Source organism: Lactuca saligna, chromosome 9 (genome assembly GCF_052625555.1).
Source record: "Lactuca saligna cultivar CGN05327 chromosome 9, ASM5262555v1, whole genome shotgun sequence".
NCBI lineage: Eukaryota > Viridiplantae > Streptophyta > Magnoliopsida > Asterales > Asteraceae > Lactuca > Lactuca saligna.
The window spans coordinates 79,536,246-79,558,895 of NC_136425.1; the positions used below are offsets into that span (position 1 = coordinate 79,536,246).

The 22,650-nt window shown below is 39.2% G+C and overlaps 1 protein-coding gene across 1 annotated transcript; it reads left to right on the forward strand.

The window, feature by feature from the left end:
- Nucleotides 1–21,208: 21,208 nt before the first annotated feature.
- On the forward strand, nt 21,209–22,413 carry LOC145014651 (caffeoyl-CoA O-methyltransferase-like). The gene is made up of 3 exons (XM_078973075.1): nt 21,209–21,462; nt 21,626–21,902; nt 21,997–22,413. Exons 1-3 carry the CDS (start codon nt 21,299–21,301, stop codon nt 22,288–22,290), a joined length of 735 nt encoding a protein of 244 aa, XP_078829201.1. The 5' UTR covers nt 21,209–21,298; the 3' UTR covers nt 22,291–22,413.
- The last annotated feature ends 237 nt before the right edge of the window (nt 22,414–22,650 follow it).

A 22,650-nucleotide genomic window follows, 5' to 3' on the forward strand; every position in this document is an offset into this window, starting at 1 on the left:
TCGCGTTCTGTTGAAGATCTCACCCTGGAAGGGCATTATATGCTTCAAAAAGCGTGGAAAGCTAAATCCAAGATACATTGGGCCATTCAAGAGTCTTGCTAGAATCGGCCCCTTAGCTTACTAACTCCATCTGCCACAAGAACTTAACAACGTACACCTAGTCTTCCATGTGTCAAATCTTAAGGAGTGTCTATCAAACGAAACTCTTGTGATTCCACTTGATGAAATCAAGATAAATGAGAGCCTTAGCTTCGTGGAAGAACCAGTCGAAATCATGGATAGGGAAGTCAAACGAATGAAAAAGAAAGTCGCATACCGATAGTGAAGGTTCACTAGAATGCCAAATGGGGACCTGAGTTCACTTGGGAGTGAGAAGACTAGATGCAACAGAAGTACCCGCATCTTTTTCCTAGTCCATGATTGTACTCTATAGAAAGAATTTCGGGACGAAATTCCCTCTAACGGGGGGATGATGTGACAAACCAATACTTTTCCAGTCAATAAAAGTCAACCTCCTTAAATAAAATTTTGAATTTTATTTATTCCTTTAAGTTCATGTGGGTTAGAAAATAATCTAAAATATATAAATAAAGATTATGTAAGTTTTTGGAACCAAAAACACTCAAAAAACCTAATATTTCTCCTCGAAAATAAAAAAATTCATTCAACCATCCGTTTTCGGCCGAAAACCCTCGGGCCGAAAAAATATCTCGGTTGAGAACTCTATTCCGACTGAAAACCCAACCGGTATAAAGGTTTTTCCTCGGAAACTTGATCATTTCTCACTCATTTCACCCGAAAACTCTCTCATTTTGCTCCCAAGGATCGTCCAAGAACATTCATATCTTCAAGAGGAAACCTTCAAATCGTCATAGTTTCCACCAAGAACACCAACAACCCCAAGAACACCAAGAAGAACCTTCATATCTTCAAGTGGCCAAAAACAACAGCAGAACAAAAAAAAAAACGATTTCGGCCGAAAACGTGTGTTCGGCCGGAAACCAGTTTCCAACCGAAAATTTCTTTTGACCGAGAACCTTCCCATTCACTTCAATCAATTCTCGGTAACATTTCCTAACACAAAAATAAGTGTTTTCTATCACTTAAAATAATGTTTTCTCTAATTTAAATACAATTATGTGTTTAATTATCATTAGGATATCGTTAATACCACGTATATCAACTCGAGGGTCATCTTTCCAGTCTCGCTGTCCAATACGTTCACAAAAAACTATGAGTTCATACCCCTACATTTTCACTCTTTTTAATGTTTTCAAGGGGGAATATAAGTAAAACACAAGGATTTTTGTGTTTTTATGCAAACTATTTCAAACAGATTAAAAACTTTTTCCATTGATACAAACCGAGAAATCACTACATTTTATAAAAATATTTAGATATTTTTATCCCTTTTGTAACATGTTGAGCATAAGCGATTTTTTCAACATACAACCATAATTGCAAAGTTTTCTGTACAATACATAACATACAATCAAACTATAGTCGATATAGTTTGGGAGCATTAATGTACTTTTGTAACATCCGGATTTCCAGGTATGTTATTTGTTATTTATTTATTTAATTATCTCTTGAGCTACTCGACGAGTTGGTGCTCCAACTCGTTAAGTAGAGTCGCGATGTACTACGTGGGTTTAATGGCCTACTCGACGTGTCCGAGGAGCCGACTCGCCGAGTAGGCATTGGGATGAGAAACCCTAAATCCTCGGGTTTGGGGCCTATTTAAAGGCACTTTTATCCTTATTTTCGGCTACACTTCCCTGAGAGCAAACCCTAAACGGCCTTTAAGATTTGAGAAAGAGTGTTTTGCTAATTTTGAGTGTTTGGTACATCTTGTGAAGAGAATAGAAGAATTCCAAGCCAAGGGAAAAGAAGGTGCTTCTAGATCTGAGATTGTTTCACTTCAAAGCTTCTGGTAAAGGTATGAAGCTTGCACCTTTCTCATTAATTTTGTATAGATCTCATGATTTTGTGAAATCAGGGTTTTTCCACCCAAATATGAGGACCTTGAGTGTTTTATGTTCATTGAGAGGGTTAAACTTTAGATCTGGACCATGTGTGATCCTTAAAGTCTAAAAGTCCCTGCTTTATCCAACCATAATAGTGATCTTGACTGAAAAACCCTTTTTGAGGTGTGTTTTGGCATTTTAAGCTCAAAATGCCATGCATGAACGTAAACCCTGTGACTTTACGTGATAGATGAGCCTTAGGAGTGTAGATCTAGAGTTTGGGAAGGTTCTTTTCCTTGAAAACGACTGAATGAGATATGAGTCTAAATGGACTTGCTGAGTCAAGGAGCCGAATCGACGAGTCGGATGGGGTTGTCGCGGTGGTTTTGATCATGCAGCAACTCGACGAGTTGAGCCAGACTTTTGAGTGATTTTGTGGATGGCGAGCAGACTCGTCGAGTCCCATAGATGCACTCGACGAGTAGGGTCAACATGAACTGTTGAATCGAGTTCGACTTTCTGTTGACTTAGGGTTTGGTCAACCTTGTCTTTGGGAAACCATGGAGGGGTAAAATGGTCTTTTCCCCACTTAACTGAGCATAAAGGGGGTTTTCTAAGAAGGTATTTTTTGATTCGTAAGATATAGAGTATTTGTGAATTAGAATCCTAGGAGGAGGACTTGGGGTGACTACAGGTGGGGTGTGGAAGGTTGTATTGGGTCCGTACTATTGGAATTACTCGATCTGCAGGCAACCCAAGTAAGAATCCTTAGGATGCTAACGAGCAAGTAGGAATGAGTAACCGAGTGTGAGTATGCTCAAACGAGTCTCTGATTATTTTGTATTGTATTTCAGAGACATCATGATAGGTATGTACCACACCCAGGTAGCAGTGGAGTTAGCGATGATGAGATTCGCATGATGATTCACGACGAGGTGGCCGCAGCCATCTGAGAGGCTATTCCGAAGATGTTTGGGTCTATAAAGACCGCTTTGATTGACACGTTTGATGAGCGATATGTTATTGTTTCCGATGCAGCTGCTGCTGCCAGGCCGTAAGGGGGTGACTCGTTGCTGTACCAGGAGTTCAGCAACACGAAGCCACCAGAGTTTTTGATGGTAATTAGGATCTAATTGCTGTGATGAGATGGATCTATGATGTTGAGGGATGTTTCTACACTTGCTCATGCTTAGAGCATTTGAGGGTGCGGGTCGTACTGAACCAGCTTCGCTTGGGAGCGAATTACTGGTGGAATTTTGTGACGGATAGTTTCACCCTTGCAGAGTATGCTACGGTGACTTGGGAGATATTTTTTGCGATGTTCCAAGATGAGTATGTTCCCCCTGTGGAGCGGGAATGGTTGGCCTAGGAGTTTTTGTCTCTTAAATAGAAGATGGAGTCGATGACTATGATTATGCTGATGTTTCACGAGAGGGCGTTGTTTTTCCCTGAGCATGTGGCGACTGAGCAGGCTCGCATGAGTCAATACTTGAGCATTCTGAGGAGGGATATTCAAGAGTTTGTGGCGAACTTGTCTTAGCATACATTTGCTGAGCTCCAGGCAAATTCCAGGAGGAGGAAGATTGAGCTGGAGACATAGGCGAGGGAGGACACAGAGTCTCAGGGGAGAGACCAGCGGCCGGTGCAGTCGCAGCCGGCAGCCAAGTTGGCTAAGCTAGCTGATCTGAGACCAGGAGGCCAGAAGTGCCGCACTTGTGGCAAGTGCGGCAAGAGTCACGAGGGATCTCGTAGGGTGGGAATTCGCTACAAATGTGGTAAGGAGGGGCATATGGTGAAGGATTTCCCCAAGGATTTTGCAGTTGCAATCAGGACTGGCCATCGGAAGGATGAATGCACTCGGCTTGTTCAGGGATTAGCCCAAGGTTCCACTCTTGCTACATTGCATGTTAATGATGTTAGGCCTTTGAAGTCCGAGGTTCCTAAGGATCGTGGGAGAGCTTTCCACCTGACAACAGAGGAGGTCCGCGCAACACCTGATGTCGTGGATGGTATGTACTTCTCTATTTATTCATTCATTTATTCTGATCTTCTCTTTATGATTATTCCGTGCTATATTTAGGTACATTTCTTGTGAGTTTTGTACCAGCTTTAGTGTTATTTGACTCAGGTGTGATTCGATCCTTCATGTCTATAGCCTTTAGTCGTCACATTGGCAACCAGTGTGAGGCATTAAGTCGACCTCTGAGGGTTTCTATAGTAGATAAGCATGCAGTTTTTGCTACCGAGGTATTCCCAGGATGCGTGCTTGATATTTTTGGCATCGAGTTTCTGATTGACCTGGTACTTATCGCGATGGGTGATGTCTGTGTCATCGTGGGCATGGATTGGTTGATCCGTTTTGGAGTAGTGATCGACTGTGAGTGCAAGGTAGTGACTATACGAGACCCTAGTGAGGGAGTGCTTACAGTGTATGGAGAGGGTACCAGATCTGGGTTAGCTTTCTACTCTGCCGCCAGGGCAAGGCAGAGTTTACATCAGGGTTGTATAGGACTCCTCATGTATGTGATGGATTCGCAGACTGTGTCAGAGAGACCGAGTTTTGTATCCGAGATTCCGATAGTATGTGAGCTCCCTAATGTTTTCCCCGAGGAGTTACTGGGTGTGCCTCCCCGAGAGGCAAGTGAAGTTTAGGATCGATTTGGTTCCAGGGGCGGTGCCTATCTCCAAGGCACCTTATCACCTTGCGCCGCCAGAGATGCAGGAGTTATCCTCACAGCTTCAGGAGCTGTTGGGGAAGGGATTTATTCAACCGAGTAGCTCGCCATAGGGAACACCGATCCTTTTGTCATGAAAAAGGATGGTTCACACCAGATGTGCATTGATTACCAGGAGTTGAACAAGTTGACGGTCAAGAACCGTTACCCACTTCCGAGGATTGATGATCTATTCGATCAGCTGCAGGGTGTATCCTGGTTCTCCAAAATTGATTTGAGATCCGGATATCACCAGATGAGAGTGTGCAAAGAAGATATTTAGAAGATGGCCTTTAGAACTCGTTTTAGGCATTACGAGTTCGTGGTGATGCCTTTTAGACTCACCAACGCATCGGCAGTGTTCATGGATCTCATGAACCGGGTGTGTAGGCCTATGTTAGACCGGTCGGTGATTGTGTTCATTGATGATATCTTAGTGTATTCGAGATCCAGGGAGCAGCACAAGGAGCATCTACGAGAGGTTCTTGGGGTTTTGAGGTCGGAGAGGCTGTATGCGAAATTCTCCAAGTGTGATTTCTGGCTACGAGAGGTCCAGTTTCTGGTACATCTCGTTAATCAGAGCGGAATATTGGTCGATCCGGCCAAGATTGAGGAAATTATGCGATGGGAGGTGTCGGGATCCCCATCCAAGATCCAGAGTTTTCTGGGATTGGCCGGCTACTATTGGAGATTTATCAGGGATTTCTCCAAGATGGCGGTTCTTCTCACCAAGTTGACCTGGAAGGGCGTTACTTTTGTTTGGGGGCGTGAGCAGCAGGCAATCTTTCGAGACCCTTCTCCAGAGATTGTGCGAAGCTCCGGTGTTATCCCTTCCAGAGGGAGTAAAGGACTTTGTAGTCTATTGTGATGCGTCTATCTCATGGATGTGTGGAGTGTTGATGCAGAGGGGTCACATGATTGTATATGCATCAAGGCAGCTGAAGCCTTACGAGATGAGGTATCCCACACATGATTTAGAGTTAGGGGTGGTGGTGTTTTCCCTCAACATTTGGCGCCACTATATTTATGGTGTTAGGTGTACATTCTAGGCGAACCACAAGAGTCTGACGTATCTTATGGATCAAACCAACCTAAATATCAGACAGAAGAGGTGGTTGAATGTGGTGAAAGATTATGACATCGAGATCTTGTACCATCCGTGCAAGGCTAATGTGGTAGTCGACGCCCTGAGCCATAGAGAGCAGAGAGTGCTCCGATCCGAGATGTGTGCATGAGGATGATAGTGATGACTCTAGTCTTAGATACCATTCGAGAGCCCCATGTGGAGGCCATGAGACCGGAGAATCGCAAGAGGGAGCGGGTGATTGGGCAAGTGTCTGAGTTTTTGCCTGATAGTCGAGGGATTATGACTTTCCGGGGGCGAATTTGGGTGCCCTACACTGGCATAGCTCACCGTATTTTGATGGAGGAGGCGCATAGGTCAAGATTTTCGATCCATCTAGGAGCCACTAAGATGTAATTGGACCTGGAGAGAGATAATTGGTGGCCCTTTATAAAGAGGGACGTGGCTTGGGTAGTCGAGAAGTGCTTGACCTGTTGTCAGGTTAAGGCCGAGCACCAGCATCCTCATGGTCCATTGCAGCCTCTGGAGATTCCCAGTGGAAGTGGGAACATATTTCCATGGACTTTATTACCAAGTTGCCAAGGATTACGCTTGGAGTTGACGCGATTTCGGTGATTGTGGACTAGCTAACGAAGAGCACTCATTTCCTCACCATTAGCGAGAGCTCTTCTGCAGAGAGATTGGCGGAGATTTATGTTGGGTACCCTGTTACACTTCAGGACAACATACCATCCGCAGACAGATGGGCAGAGTGAGCGGACAATTCAGATGCTTGAGGACATGCTGCGTGCATGTGTTATGGATTTCAGACTTATTTACCTTTGGCTGAGTTTTATTACAACAACAACTATCATTCGAGTATTGGTATGCCTCTCTTTGAGCTTCTTTATGGTAGAAAGTGTCAAACTCCCATTTGTTAGGGAGAAGTGGGGCAGCGAGTGATGGGTGGCATCGAGATAGTGCTAAAGATGACTGAGCTGATACACTAGGTAAGATAGAGGTTACTGACAGCCCAGAGTCGCCAGAAGATTTATGCAGATAGGTGACGATCCAAGCTCAAGTTCCAGGTCAGAGATTTTGTACTCTTGAAGGTATCCTCTTGGAAAGGGGTGATCCGATTCTGAAAACGGGGTAAGCTGGGGCCCCGATACATCAGTCCTTTCAGGGTAAATGCAAGAGTGGTTAGGGTAGCATACCGTTTGGAGCTACCTGCAGAGTTGATTCAGATTCATAACATCTTCCATGTGTCTCAGCTGAGGAAGCGTGTAGCCGATTTGACGACAGCGGTACCACTAGAGGACATTTAGGTGGATGTGAGCCTGAATTACATTAAGAGATGATTGCGATCATGGATCAAAAGGTGAAGGTTCTGAGGAACAAAGAGGTACCTCTGGTTCAGGTCCAGTAGCAACATCAGAGAGGGTCCGAGTTGACGTGGGAGTCGAAGTCTGAAATACGAGAGCAGTATCCAGATTTATTTTCAGATCATGACTTCGGGAGTGATGTATGATTCTAGTGGGGGAGAATTGTAACATTCAGACTTCCAGTTCTATTATTTGTTATTTATTTATTTAATTATCTCTTGAGCTACTCGACGAGTCGGTGCTCCAACTCGTCGGGTAAAGTCGCGATGTGCCACGTGGGTTTAATTGCCTACTCCACGAGTCCGAGGAGCCGACTCGCCGAGTAGGAGATGGGATGAGAAACCCTAAATCCCCGGGTTTGGGGCCTATTTAAAGGCACTTATAGCCTTATTTGCGCCTAAAATTCCCTGAGAGCAAACCCTAAACGAACTTTGAGCTTTGAGAAAAAGTGCTTTGCTAATTATGAGTGTTTTGTGCATCTTGTGAAGAGAAGAGAAGAATTCCAAGCCAAGGGACAAGAAGGTGCTGCTAGATTTGAGATTGTTTCACTTCTGAGCTTTCAGAAAAGGTATAAATCTTGCACCTTTCTCATTATTTTGTATAGATCTCGTGATTTTGTGAATCTAGGGTTTTTCCACCCAAATATGAGGACCTTGAGTGTTTTTTGTTCATTGAGAGGGTTGAACTTCAGATCTGGACCATGTGAGGTCCCTAGAGTCCAAAAGTCCCTGCTTTATCCAACCATAAAGTGATCTTGAGTGAAAAACCCTTTTTGCGGTGTGTTTTGGCATTTTAAGCTAAAAATGCCATACATGAACGTAAAGCCTGTGACTTTACATGATAGATGAGCCTTAGGAGTGTAGATCTAGAGTTTGGGAAGGTTCCTTGCCTTGAAAATGACTGAATAAGATATGTGTCTGAATGGACTCGCCGAGTCAGATGGGGTTGTCCTAGTGGTTTTGATCGTGCAACAAATCGGTGAGTTGAGCCAGACTTTTGAGTGATTATGTGGATAGCGAGCAGACTCGTCGAGTCCCATAAATTTACTTGACGAGTAGGGTCAACATGGAATGTTGAATCGAGTTCGACTTCTGTTGACCTAGGTTTTGGTCAACCTTGTCTTTAGGAAATCATGGAGGGGTAAAATGGTCTTTTTCCCACTTCAAGAGAGAGAGATAGAGATAACTTAGTAAAATGTGATTTAAAGAGTTAATTAGATATAATTATCTTATGTGATTAGGAGGAGGCTAGATTTGGTGATTCGTATGCTAGAAGTATTCATTCACTTAGCTTACTTACGAGATGAGTCTTCTCGTTATAGTTACCAAGAGTGGTATCTTTATGTGATTGAGTTGTTTTATGTGTTTATCTGTGTATTGTAATAGTTTGCATTATGTCTTTGTGATTTATGCTGAATATTGTTGCTATGAGTTTACTGAGTTGGGACCAGAGTGTTCCATTGAGACACATTAACCGGAGGGTCTTATTGAGTTATGGCCTAGAGTGGCTAATGAGCTGTGTATGGTATTTTGGGGAACTCACTAAGCTTAGTGCTTACTCTGTTATGTGTTATGTGTTTCAAGTACTTCTCAGGATCATGGGAAGGCTCCGACTTGATTGTACACCCATACACCGGAGATTGTTTTATGATTTAGAGGATCTTGGAGTTTTATATACTATTTTCTTTTGAACATGAGTTTTGGTGAATTGACATTGTGGTATTTTATGGTTTATTTTATAAAATCAATGTGTTTTGAAATTTAAAAAATTTGGTCAAAATTTTACGTTGTTACAACTTTTACATAATTCAATACACAAAACGAGAATATACAAACAAACTATAATAGGTATAGTTTGGGATACATTGCATGCTTTTACTAATTCAAGAGCCTTATACAGTTACGAACATATAAACTATGGTAGATATAGTTTATGGTATACAATACTATCTTCCGAATACAATAATACAATGCTAAATAATTATTTAAATATAGTTATTTTACTCTACAAGTTATACATACAGTTTCAAGTACAACAGAACACTACAACACTACACATAAACTACTTAATACATAGTTGTGAGACACTACTTCAATTGTACCCTTCGGGGTGCGAAACTAAATTCTACCACAGTATAACTAGAGTCTCCTGGAGGGAGAGCATGAGATTTGTGTATAGATCTATACGATACTGACAATACCACACCTAAACTACTAGCTATAGTTAGGCAGGCATGGCTAGGGTGACAAATATCATACCGCTCCGATGCCTGAAGAATGTCGTAGAGGTCACTAGGTCACATCAAGCATGGTTATATCAAACTCACAACAGTATAAACTATCCATTTGTTTACGGGATTTCAATTCTTCAAATAGTTTTATTTTAATTAACAGAACTACCATACACTACAACTAGAGGATTTCAGGGAATACAAACACATGGTTTTATTTTAAGTCATAAAATTATTATATATTACTGGTGATAGCCAGGGTATTCATACAGAACAATACAATACTTTACTGGTGGTGGCTAGTGTTTTTATACAGAACAATGTTATACATTACTGGTGGTATCCAAGGATTTCATACAAAAGTTTTCATACAAAACAATGCTATATAATTCAGCTGGTGGTAACCAGGCATACATACTAATACTTTCATATACGATTATAGAATAAAGTAACGAACGTACATTTTAGTCTTTAGGTTTAAGATAGCTTTACATCACTAAAGAATATATTGGATTTTATTGAGAAACATACAAACATTTTCACAGATTCAAAGACATGTTTTCATTACAAAAACATTCTTATGAACCCACCAACTTAAATGTTGATACACTTTCAAAACCACTTTTATTCTCAGGGAACCGGTAGACATGTACACTCAATGGTTTTTGAGAAGTCGGGGTTTTTAGAGTCACATCTTTTATACTTTTGTTACATATTTTGATGTCATACAAATTATGTATCAAACTGATGTAAATACCTTATTTATTCAATGTAATGGTTGTGTTTACTTTGATTACTATGATGAAATTGTTGTGATACTATACATGCCGTCCTCCGCCCCCGAATGTTTTTGCCGTCTCGGTTTGGGGGTGTGACACAAAACCAAACAATGAACATGCAAGAAAGCCCGGATCAAGAGTTATGAAGCTATCCTACATGACTACATACAACCCCACTAGATGATAACTAGTCTACTAACACTATGACCAGCATACTACTACTACAACATCCTGTCATATAAGGATACACATAGATCTCTCAGATCACTACAACACAACAACATACTGTAGATAAGTATACATAACTAACGTATACTCGATAAACATAGGTAATCATATAGATCTACCAATCGAACACATACTCAGCATACCATTAATCCAATATACCATGATACAAATCCAGTGGGCCGACCTTGGTGCCTTCAACCCACAAGTAAAGTGAGGAAAATTCACATGAATCGAAGAACTCTAAAATACTATGATACGATCCCCTTTTTTGCACTTCTTGAACCAACGATTCCACTAACACCAGAACCTGGTACAATATTAATCAATAGCCCAAAATCCTCAAAGTCCAAGGCTGGTTTAATATGCCCAATCTACTCAACTTAAACCCAATGTACTCAAGTTGGCTCCAAAATTTCCATTAAGTACTTTATTCCTTAAGACCTTTTGTCTAGAGCTCATATATAAGTCTAAATGATGTCCTAAATCAAAGAGTTTCCAACTTTATGACCTTGCATGGCTAGGAAGGATCCAAATCCAAAAATCTAATTTGCCCTAAGATTCTAAGCTTTATAACACATGCGTGAATGGAAGAACAATACCATGATCACATTTTTATGACTTAAGACCCTCTTATACACTTGGAAATTCACCTCACAAGATCAATAACAACTCACACTCAAATGGACCAATTTATGGGACAAAAGGGCATAAATTTAACACCTTACATTAGAACTATGAAAAAAATTCATAAAGCTTTTAACTTTATATCTTATGGAGATGGATGAGGGTGGAGAACTTCGAGATCTAAAGTTGCTTTAAGTGTCCAAGCTTTAAAACCACCTCCTTCTTCCTTCAAAGGTAGTAATGAAAAAACACCTTCTTTAGCTCAGAAGGCTCAAAAATCGGGTTAGGGTTTCAATGGAGGATGTTGGAGAGGTGGAGGATGAAAATAGTAAGTGTTTGGGGGATTTATGGAGCATTAATATGGATAAAACCCTCGAAATTAGGGTTTGTGTTCTGATCGCGTATGCCCAGCGTACGTTACTAAATGCACGACTTCACCATGCTGGTACGCCCAACATACATGCATCCTTCCCAAGTTCAATCCACTTTCAAATTAGTAGAAATTCTTTAATTCAACTCCGATTTTGGTGTTCTTTACATGCATAAAAAGTATTGAAGATCCCTTCAATATTATCTAGAAATTTTGGACTATAAACTTCTCGAAAAAGAATCTATATTCCATACAAGAACCCGACATATAACTTTTCCCTTTCTTCCCTTCAGCCCTATACACAGTTCAAGGGTTAAATCTCTTAACCATCATTACTTCCTTCCAGAAGGTCTAAACTTTACCTCCTTAAAGCCCAAAGCCTTTACACAATCGACTTCTGACCCACGACCCTGAAATAAGAAATGACATGAAACAACATGTTATAATCCCCCGCCCCCCTTAATTTAGATTTCGTCTTCAAAATCGGTTCTTGCTTCCACTTCTCAACAATGTTTACAGCCCATAAATTTTGGTGATACCACATGGCCTGAAGAAAATGTCTTGCACAAGGAACCCCACTTCCTTACTTGGAACCTGTAGATCCTAAAATTTGATGCAACCCTCACATCAGCCAAACTTACCCAAATCTGTATATTTGATCTGCACACAACCTATTTGACCAAACAATATCATGCTAATCCCGCACATAAGTGCATCACTACAATAAAAACACTCTGATCACATACTAAAGTAGACCATATGCCTGCTCGAATCCAACAAGCCATCTTAGCTATTTACTGAACACACTCAATCTTACTCCGGATCCACTAACTGACCACAACACTCAGGGGCACTCCCAATCCACTAACCAACAATAGCACTTAGGCCTACCCCGATCCACTAACTAACAACAACACTCGAGCCTACCCTCGATCCAATAACCGACAACAACACTCAGCTCAACAAGATTTAACTGACCCTACTAGGTCTTTGGGTTGTGACTCAGACCTCCAAGCACCAATCAAACAAGAACAAACAAGGAAGTCCTCATCACATCCCTTAATATGGGCTCATAACTCCCTAGAGTCTATAGCTTAATCACACCCTACAGTTGTTGTCACCACTAAAACTAATACGAGTCAAAGAGAAATCCAATAACTGACAAAGATCTTGATGCGAAATCAGAAGATTCAATAATTGTGCTAAAGTCTTGAACATAGAGAAATCCGACTGAGAACTGAACCTTGGTGCAAGGTCTTCCTACTGAGAGGTTTCTCTCTCTCCCACTTGAAATATGCTAGAATTCGACAACTTCACAATCCTTCAATACCCAAACTAACTTGAACTCTACCACTTGATCCCAACCACTGATATCCAAATATACAGAAGGATCTAAACCCACACAACATTCATATATTCCAATACACAAACAACCAAGGACAAAGATAATTAATACATTCATAAAAAACTCAATTTAAATAGAGATAAATAAGATAATTCCCTTCAACTGATCATCCAAGATTACAACTGAACTTCGAAACATAAACATAACTTACATATGAATACCGACATTGCAACAATTGACTAGATAGAGGAACTGATAACTCAAACCTTGGTCTTTAGGACTCCCGCTGCCCCACAATGACCGTCGTCAACTGCCAATCTAGGCACCTCAATAAAAATGAAAAATGGACAACAAGCTCTAATGTGGCCCTCCTAGCCACAAAGGAAACAAATATGTGAACTTTGAGTGCAATCCCTGATGGGTTTTATACAGACAATCCTATGTGTGCATGCAACCTTAGAATTGGATCTATGTTTTCACTATTAGTTACACACCATTATGAACACATAATAAAATCCTAATAAGTCATACTAATTTCGAAATTCACCAACAAGATTAGAATACATACCTTTTGTTGTTATATAGCAATAACAACTCAAATCCTCCTTGTAATGGCCTTGGAAAGCTTAGAGTCACAAGTGTCACTCCTCTAATGGCTCACAAACACCAAAAGAAAGAGGATGAAGAATGATAAGAGAGGAGGCACCCAAAAACGTGTGGAAACCCTAAGGAAACTCTTGGCCACGTTTTTGGTGCTCTAGGGATCCTTAAATAGTGAGGCTATTAGGGTTATCTAACAAGTAAACCCTAATTTGACTGCTTAGGCCCTAAGTAACCCAAGGACTCCCTTCTTAGATGCCTTGAACGATTTCTAATGGGTTTTCTCATAGAATTCGTCCATCCCTCTAATATGGAGTCATTATCCCAATATTCAAATATCATACAATTGATAGTTCTAGTCCCTTAAGTTTAACTAATGTCTTTTAGCCACAAAATTAATTCTTAATTAATTATTGACTAATATTAATTAACCAATATGATTTCTCCTTTAATATATTATTCTCATAATATATTAATAAATCATAATTAATTCTCTCTCTCCATAATTCATCCTATCAAGTTGCTTTGGTGAAGGCAACCCAAAAGGACCATGCACCATCGGGTCAAGTACATACCAAAATAGTTATGGACATAGACACTAATCCAACAATCCCTACCCAAATGACCCTTGGATTATTCAGGGATTAAAGTGTAATTGCGGGATTATTTTTGTAAAGATTTTTAGAAGTCAAGGGTTGTTTGGTAAGTATGAGAATTAATATGAAAAGATTTATGGAGACATGGGCTAAAGAGTAAATTTTGGACCTAAGTTAAAAGGTTTTGGTAGAGTATGGTCCATTTGGTAACATAAGAACTGCTATTGAAAACAATTTGTGTAAATTTTGGACTTAATTTGAAGATATTTTGGATGGTTGGGGTTAAAAGGGTAATTTGTGGATTTGTTATGAAAGAAATGGGAGGCGGATGGACCATTCTTGACATTATGGCAGTGAGTTTTGTAGAATCGGGTATATAACCATTCCGGAACCCTAACCCTAATGTGAAGCTGGAGCCGCCACTTAAATCCTCCACCCTTCATGCCGCCACCTCCTAGCCTCGCCAGAAACGATGATCACCATCACTCCCATGGACCAGACTAGTTGCAGCACTCATCTCCGTCAACGATGCACTCCCCACTCCACCTTCCTTCCTTCATCAACTTCCGACGTCGTCGTTCATGATTCTCCAAAGCTACTGTCGCATCCTCTGCCGGCGAAGATAAGGATCGGCGGGAAGGACCGATGTGGTCGTTGGGAGAGGCCGAAAGGGCTATAAATTGGGTTGTCATCGTAACCACTGCTATTGTCGTTCTCTTCATCCGATATTCTGCTATTGTGTTGTCACCGGACCACCACCGCCATTGTGTCGCTTGTGTTGTCGCTGCCACCATGTTACCCTAACCTGCCGCCACTAGCCACCGTGAAAGGTAGTTATGAGTGTGCGTTGGTGCGTTTGTGTTTATTTATGTAGTGAAAGGGTGTTGTGTATGGGTGTTTATTTGGTAGGAAAATCCACCACTGCCACCGTAAAGTGGTGGCTACCACCATGTACCACCGCCAGCCACCACAAGGGTGGTTGTGTGTGTGTGTTTATCTTAGTGTGTGTGTGTTATTTTTTGGTTTAAATCATTGTAAATTGTAATTAGTGGCTAGTATAATGAAAAGAAATTCATAACCACCACCATGAGGTGGTGGCTACTGCCTCCTGCCGCCACCGGCCGCCGAGTTAAGTGGCGGTGTGCTTTGCATGTGCATGGATTACTTTTGGGATGCTTGGACTCGATTGGACTAGAACCAAAACCACCACCGTGAGATGGTGGTCGCCGCCCTAAGCTGTCGTTGACCACCACTACCCGAGGTGGTAGTGGGTGGTGCCCGACTAGTGAAACCCTAATGGATCTAAGGAATTAGATTTTGGACCTATTGGATTGGGATTGAGTTGGAAACCCTAATTAGGGTTTACAAAACCCTAATTAGGGTTTCGAAAAACCTTAATTTTGGAATTATGGGCTTGGACTTATCGGGACCCGTATTTTGGGCCATTGGAATTAGATTATGTATTAAGCCCGACCACACTACATGATTTATCCAATAGAGTAGTGGACTTAATGGATTAAGTAATTAATGGGTTAAGTAAGAAACACTTAACCCTAATCGTCATTTTATGTGAAAACCCTAATTTCACTTGGGCTTTAAGTCGGGCCATATTTTGGGCTTTGAATCATAGTTTAGCTTTTGGGCCTTTGGATTGGGCATTGAGTTTGAATCAAGATAAAATAGGGGTAAAGTAGTCTTTTACCCTAACCATGGACTTATGATTTTCGTGTTGGAAACCAATTATTAATTGGGTGTTGTTTTGATATTGACAGTTCGGGAAGCTGTCATCCAGTAGTCAGGGTTTTGTCTGCGGGACTTTAGCAGTGTGATGTGAGTTACCCTCCAGTAGAGGTGGGTGTAAGGCACCAATGTCGGCCCACCAATAGGAGATTATGTATGAGATGATTATCTTTGTGATAATTGTCTAATCTTCCATTAGCTGATACGCTTTTATGTGCTAGGATGCTCTATTATATGTGTTAGTAATAGTAGGGGTGAAATAGTCCCCAGATACCAGTTGAAAGATACCGAAGGGGTAGTCAGTACGTATGCATGCCTAGTAGTATGTTTATGTTATGTTATTATGTGGTAGTGGTAGGGGTGAAATAGTCCCCAGTAGTCGGTTGAGATAAACCGATGGGTAAGTCAAGCACCTTAGTATGGCTTGACATGGGTAAGTTAAGCACCCCATAATGGCTTGACCTGGGTAAGTCAAGCACCCTAGAATGGCTTGACCTGGGTAAAGAAAGCACCCCAGAATGGGTGGACATGGGTAGGTCAGGCACCCCAAAATTGCTTGGTAGTATGTTTTGGATTAGGTGTCTAAGCCCATAACTATTATTGGTATGTACTTAACCCGAGAGTAGCATGGTCCATTTGGGTTGCATGGCACCGGAAAAATCTAAAGGATGGATAGTTGAGAAGAGGTTATTTATGGTTTATTAATATATTATAAGTTTTAATATATTAATATTAAATCATATTATTTAATTAGTATTGATAAGGAATTAATTTGGAATTAATTTTGTGATCAAAAGAGACTAATTAAGTATAAGGGTTGATTTGGTAAATTATTCATTCTTATAAAGTAGGCTTATGATCCATAGTTCTTCATGTTGGGCTACACCCATATGGTAACCCATGGATACTCCATGGAGGTTCATGAGGGATATGGAAAGTCATTAGGGTTTACATGGTGTAACCCTAGTTTTCCAGACTATGTAAGAATCCCTCTAGCTCATGAAATAAGGACTAGTGGAAACACAAGAGGGCTAGCCAATTTTATGAGTGCAAGTGACCTCCTCTCAATTTCCTCCATTGTTGGTGGTCTTGCGTGATTCCATTTGAGGTGAAACACTTGGGGCACTAAGTTCTTAAAGGTCCAAGGCTTCCATCTAAAACAAAAGGTATGTCATCTAACTTGTTTTAGTACCCAACTATCAATGTTTTGTATGCTAGCTATGGTAATACCTTGGAAAGTTCAACTTTGCATGTATAATAGAGAAAAAATAGATTCAACGTATTTAGGGTTGAATGCACACCTTAGGAGTGTTAGATTGCTCAAAACCATTCTGTAAGTTATTTTATGGTGTGTGGTATGATGGGGGAACTCACTAAGCTTCGTGCTTACGGTTTTCAGTTTTGGTTTCAGGTACTTCGTTTTCAAAGGAAAGGAGTTGGCTCGACCGCAACACATCACACCATGTTTTCCGCACATGAGATCCTTGGGATTACACTCTGATATTGTTTTGTGTTAATATGTTTTGATTACTTACACTTTGGTTTTGACATGGAATGTTATTATGAATGTTTCTATACTAATTGGTTTTATAATAACTTAATTAAAAATGAAATTTTTGGTCTTGAATTTTGGGATGTTACAAAAATAATCAGCACCAAAGAACTTCCCAGGAGTAGACGCGATTAGGCCAGGAACAATAGATCCTGAAACACAATCAAGAAACCTCGCAGTAACTAGAACTAGACAAAGTATAATAAAAAACCTAGATCTATCATACATAGATAGATCTAAAATGAATCAAACAAAAACCCTAGATTTAAGCAAATAACAGAGATCAAAAGGATAATCAACAATATAGAAAAAACCTGGAAAGAGTTAGATAATCTAACCTTGATGTTACAACGCCGATAAGAACATATCAGTCGATGAACTAAACCTCGAGCAAACCTTGCTCTAGTACCAAGTTAAAAAGCGATGAAGCAAATTTTCCTGACATCAAAATTTCTTATATATTTTGAGGACAAAGAAACAAAGATTTTAAAGATACTTACAAATCAAACCTCACTACAAAACCCTAATTTACTCTCATAACTATACATTTAACCTATACTACAAAGGTTTTCAATAATCGATCAAGAATAAAAGGATTATACAATGAAGAAGATAAACTACCATGAAACCCTAAACAAAAGTAAGAGAGAGAGAGAGAGAGAGAGAGAGAGAGAAAGAGAGAGAGAGAGGGAGAGAGAGAGAGAGAGAGAGAGAGAGAAAGAGCTCTGAGTGTGTCTGTAGAGAAAAATTGTCAAAGCCTCGGCCTAGTGGCGGAAACACCGAGCGACGTTACTTTTAGAGTCGTTGTCTTTCTCCAAGAGGCCTTCTTGTCGAGTTTCATTCCATTTGACAGTTTGATAGTTTTTGTTTTATCTCTATAGGTTAACCTAGGAATACATGTGATTTTGAGAGGGTTAACATAATGTTGGTGAGTTCATAGTTATGGTAAGTGTGGAAAAATAATATGTTGTTGTTCTTAAGTTAGCACTCGTTGTAACCTCAACCTTGGTTAGTGTTTTAGCATATTCTCTAGTGTTTTGGAAATGGGATTCAGATAGTGAGGTCACTAAATCTGAATCTTGATTTAGATAGAAGAGGTATACTTTACTCGTCACCTTAATTCAAGGTTAATATCCTCGTAGTGTTTCTATTATCTTATTATAGACACTGTTTCTCAAGGCATACCTCAAGGTTTAATGGTATTTAGATTAATGATCGTAAATCAAACTCGTTTCCTCGAGTTTGAGCGTACTATCACTACTTTCTTAGGTTGGTTCCTATTAGTAGTCTAAGATAGTTAAATGTTGGTTGACATGAACTCACTTCCTCGAGTTTATGTGTACTATCACTACTTAATTATATGAGGAGTTTAAGATACTAGTTTTAGTTTGTTTAACTCGCTTCCTCGAGTTTTTGTGTACTATCACTACTTAATTATATTAGTAGTTTAATACACTTAGTTTTAGTTTGACAAATTTACGATGAGCTCCTATAATTGAACTATGAATGTTGATCCCGAAATAAATAGTACGACCCTTCATCGGACATCACTGTGGTAAAAAAGTTATGCCTGCTTTGACTTGTTGTTAGGTTGTAGCTAGCAACCACAAATGGGAATGTCAATTCCGTGTGTATATATATATATATATATATATATATATATATATATATATATATATATATATATCGTATTTAAGAATTAACGATTATAGGTCTGATGCTAGCTGGATATCAATCAACGTGTTGATAAATAATGTCTTTTACAACTCTTGTCGTGGGGGCCTCCTATGGTCAGTTGTGTTGTTATTCGCATTGTGTTTTATACACTATACTTATTATAAATATTATTTACCTCTCACACACACCTATATATATATATATATATATATATATATATAGCATAACCTAGAATTTGGGTAGAGTAATAATAGATACTAAGCTTATCCAAAGGTAGCTATAATGATGAGTTTCAGCGTTTTTTGACAACCGAACAATGTGACAACTAGGTATGATCTTATCTATCATAGTAGTTTTGCATAACAACTTAGCATAATTTTAGCTAAAGAGTTTGGGCAGATAGCTACCACCATAATATTATCCTAACACTATGGGTATAATTATCTAACTATATTTAGCGATAACTAAAGATGTAATTTGGACATTTACCCCCCCCCCCCCCCCCCCGAAAAGGGCTGAAAATGGGGCTGTGAACTCACATGTTAATTAGGAAACCATTGATGTAGTGTAGAAATTCACACACACTAGGACTTTGAGAGTCATTCGGAATAGTGGCACGAGAATCGAGATAGAGAGAGAATGAGTGAGAGGGGTAAGGAAAATGGTCTACCGAAGCTTGCTATTTATAGTAGGTTTAGGGTGCGCGCCAGGCAAATGTGTGCGAGCCGTAAAATCATGCCACATGTCGTCTCCTCAGTGTGCCACATCATCTCGTATCTCAATGAAATCATTTGTCAGTACGTGTGGTGCACTGAGTGTGAGCACGCTTGACAGGATAATTAAACTTCGAAACTTCATAACCTTGTATACGAACTCGATTTTTGACGAGTCTTATATATTCGTGTAGATCACTTTATTCTCTATAACTTTCCTTTTGGTCGTTTTGGTTTTGATTTTCGTTTTTCGATGTGTTTTTATTATTGTTAAAAATCAAATATTCCTCATGTGATCTCCATTTTAAGTGTTCTTTGCTCCATAATCCCTACTTTAAGTGGTCTTACGTTTGTCTAGTTGATGACTTTTCTCAAAAGTCGACAAATTTTCTTATAGCTTTCGACGTTGTAACTTTTTAAGTACGGTAAACATTTATTTCCTATAAATATCATATATTGCTCATACAGTGTTGAATTCTTGTGAAATTTACATTTCTAGAATGTCGGTAGTGTGTAGAATCTAAATATGTTAATATGCTCGCAAAGTGAGACGATTTTTTTGCGTACCTATTTTTGAGACTATGATTCTAACGTTGATAAGAATGATAGTTGAAATTTTGGCCGTTTACAAGATTGTTTTATCACATTTTGTTTGTTCAACGATCGACGATGGTTGGGGGCGTATTTCCTGGCTTGTCGCAAAAATATCGACTAAATGAATAATCCTCTGCTGCCCCCATCAATATATATCTCTGTGTCATGAATATGAACGGGTCTTGGATATGGACAAGGATCTACGCCTCACCTGCAGTTTGCAAGAAACGAGCCACAACCCACATTTCCACAATAACAAAAATAACCCCTTTGAACAAACTATTTCATGAGAGTAAACCAAGAATAGCAACATTGACACAAATTACCTAAACATAATAAATAATAAATATGAGATTGAATGTTATAAATACATAGTATTTTCAACACTATTGAAGCAGCATATCTTTATGAAGTTTATCCAATTATAATAATGTTGTCCAAAATATAAAGCAAAAATGTTATTATTTGGTAGATTTTTCAGAATATAACGTCTTTAATATAAAAAGCACCTTATTAATTTGTAGATTTTTCAAAATATAACTTTCTAACTAAACATAGTTAAAGTACAATCCTATAATCCACTAATTTTTTGAAGTTCAATGCTTGAGTAACAAAATACTGAAGCTTTGTTTGGTTCAGATATCAATTGATTAATGTTATGTAACTGGTCATTGCCTTATATTTGATGCCTACTCTGAGTAATCTCTTGATCGGATGATTGTTCACTTACTCATAAATGAAGGCAATAATAAAAACATATTTAATAGTATGATATGGACGAATTGTAAAATAATAATCATACTTTGTCAACATCAATGATAACCGTTTAACATATAGTTTTATTATTAAAAAAAAAAAAAAAAAAAAAAAAAAAAAAAAAAAAAACAAGTGGGCTTTACCAACTCTTGCTTTCCACTATGGTTGGCTAAGTCCACAACTGCAATGAAAGCTCAAGTCTGACCAACCCCACGCACAAGAACCACCCCTCCACCTTCCGATACTCCATTCCCACTCCTTATATATTCCCATACACCCTATCCTTCCATTTCAGCTTCATTTCAACCCACCATTACCCACTCTCGACTCTCCATTTCACAGTCAAACACCAGAGATTTGTTACAATGGCTGCCACCGGAGAAGCTCAGCCTGCAAAACACCAAGAAGTTGGCCACAAGAGCCTCCTTCAAAGCGATGCACTTTACCAATACATTCTCGAAACCAGTGTTTACCCCAGAGAGCCAGAATCCATGAAAGAGCTACGAGAGGTCACTGCTAGACACCCTTGGTAAGTCATAATTACTGCATGCATTTGATTTCCTAATGTTATATATAACGTATTAATTATGATTCACGAGTACGTAACTGAATTAATTATTAATTACCATAAAAACATTGTGGGTGCTTTTTGTTATCTATCTAATCCGTTTTACTTGTAATACTAAATGTAGGAATCTTATGACGACATCTGCTGACGAAGGACAGTTTTTGAACTTACTTCTCAAGCTCATAAATGCTAAGAACACAATGGAGATCGGTGTTTACACCGGTTATTCTCTTCTTTCTACTGCTCTTGCTCTTCCAGAAGATGGAAAGATATTGGCTTTGGACATAAACCGTGAAAATTACGAAATTGGCCTTCCAATTATCGAGAAAGCCGGTGTTGCTCACAAGATTGACTTTAGAGAAGGCCCTGCCCTTCCTCTTCTTGACCAAATGGTTGACGACGTAAGTACTTACAGATTTCCGAGAGGTTTATATTTATAAATTTTATTTTCTTTAAATTAAAAGTTAACTTTAGTTTGTATACTTTGATTTACAGGTAAAATTCCATGGATCATTTGATTTTATTTTTGTGGATGCTGATAAAGACAACTATCTTAACTACCACAAAAGATTAATTGATCTTGTGAAAATTGGAGGAGTGATTGGCTACGATAACACCCTTTGGAATGGGTCTTTGGTGGCACCTGCTGATGCTCCACTGCGAAAGTATGTTAGATATTATAGAGACTTCGTATTAGAGCTGAATAAAGCGTTGGCTGTTGATCCAAGAGTAGAGATATGTCAGCTTCCGGTGGGTGATGGAATCACTCTATGTCGCCGTATAAGCTAAACACAAATCATGGACAACCGAAATAAACAATTAATATTTATCTTTCATACCTTGAAAACTTGTAAATGAATCATATCTTTCATTGATTTCCATTCTATCAATTTGCATTGGTCATGTTTTAAATTATGCTTCCATAATCAGGATTTAAAGCACGAGTATTGCGGCCAAACTTTATTAATTCTATGTGCAAAAGGGTATATTTGACTGAAGAAACTAATGCAAAACGTTATTTTTCGACAACCGGGACCTTTTCCATAATTATACTACTTATTTCTATAGTTTTATTTTTAAATATATATAAGATATAAGATAAGATACAGGTAATCTCTATAATATTAATATTACACATGCATTATTTCA

Coding starts and splice junctions, on each gene's coding strand:
- LOC145014651 (XM_078973075.1), top strand. CDS start 21,299: ATGGCTGCCACCGGAGAAGCTCAGCCTGCAAAACACCAAGAAGTTGGC. Junction 21,463..21,625: donor GTCACTGCTAGACACCCTTG/GTAAGTCATAAT, acceptor TACTAAATGTAG/GAATCTTATGACGACATCTG. Junction 21,903..21,996: donor TTGACCAAATGGTTGACGAC/GTAAGTACTTAC, acceptor TTTGATTTACAG/GTAAAATTCCATGGATCATT.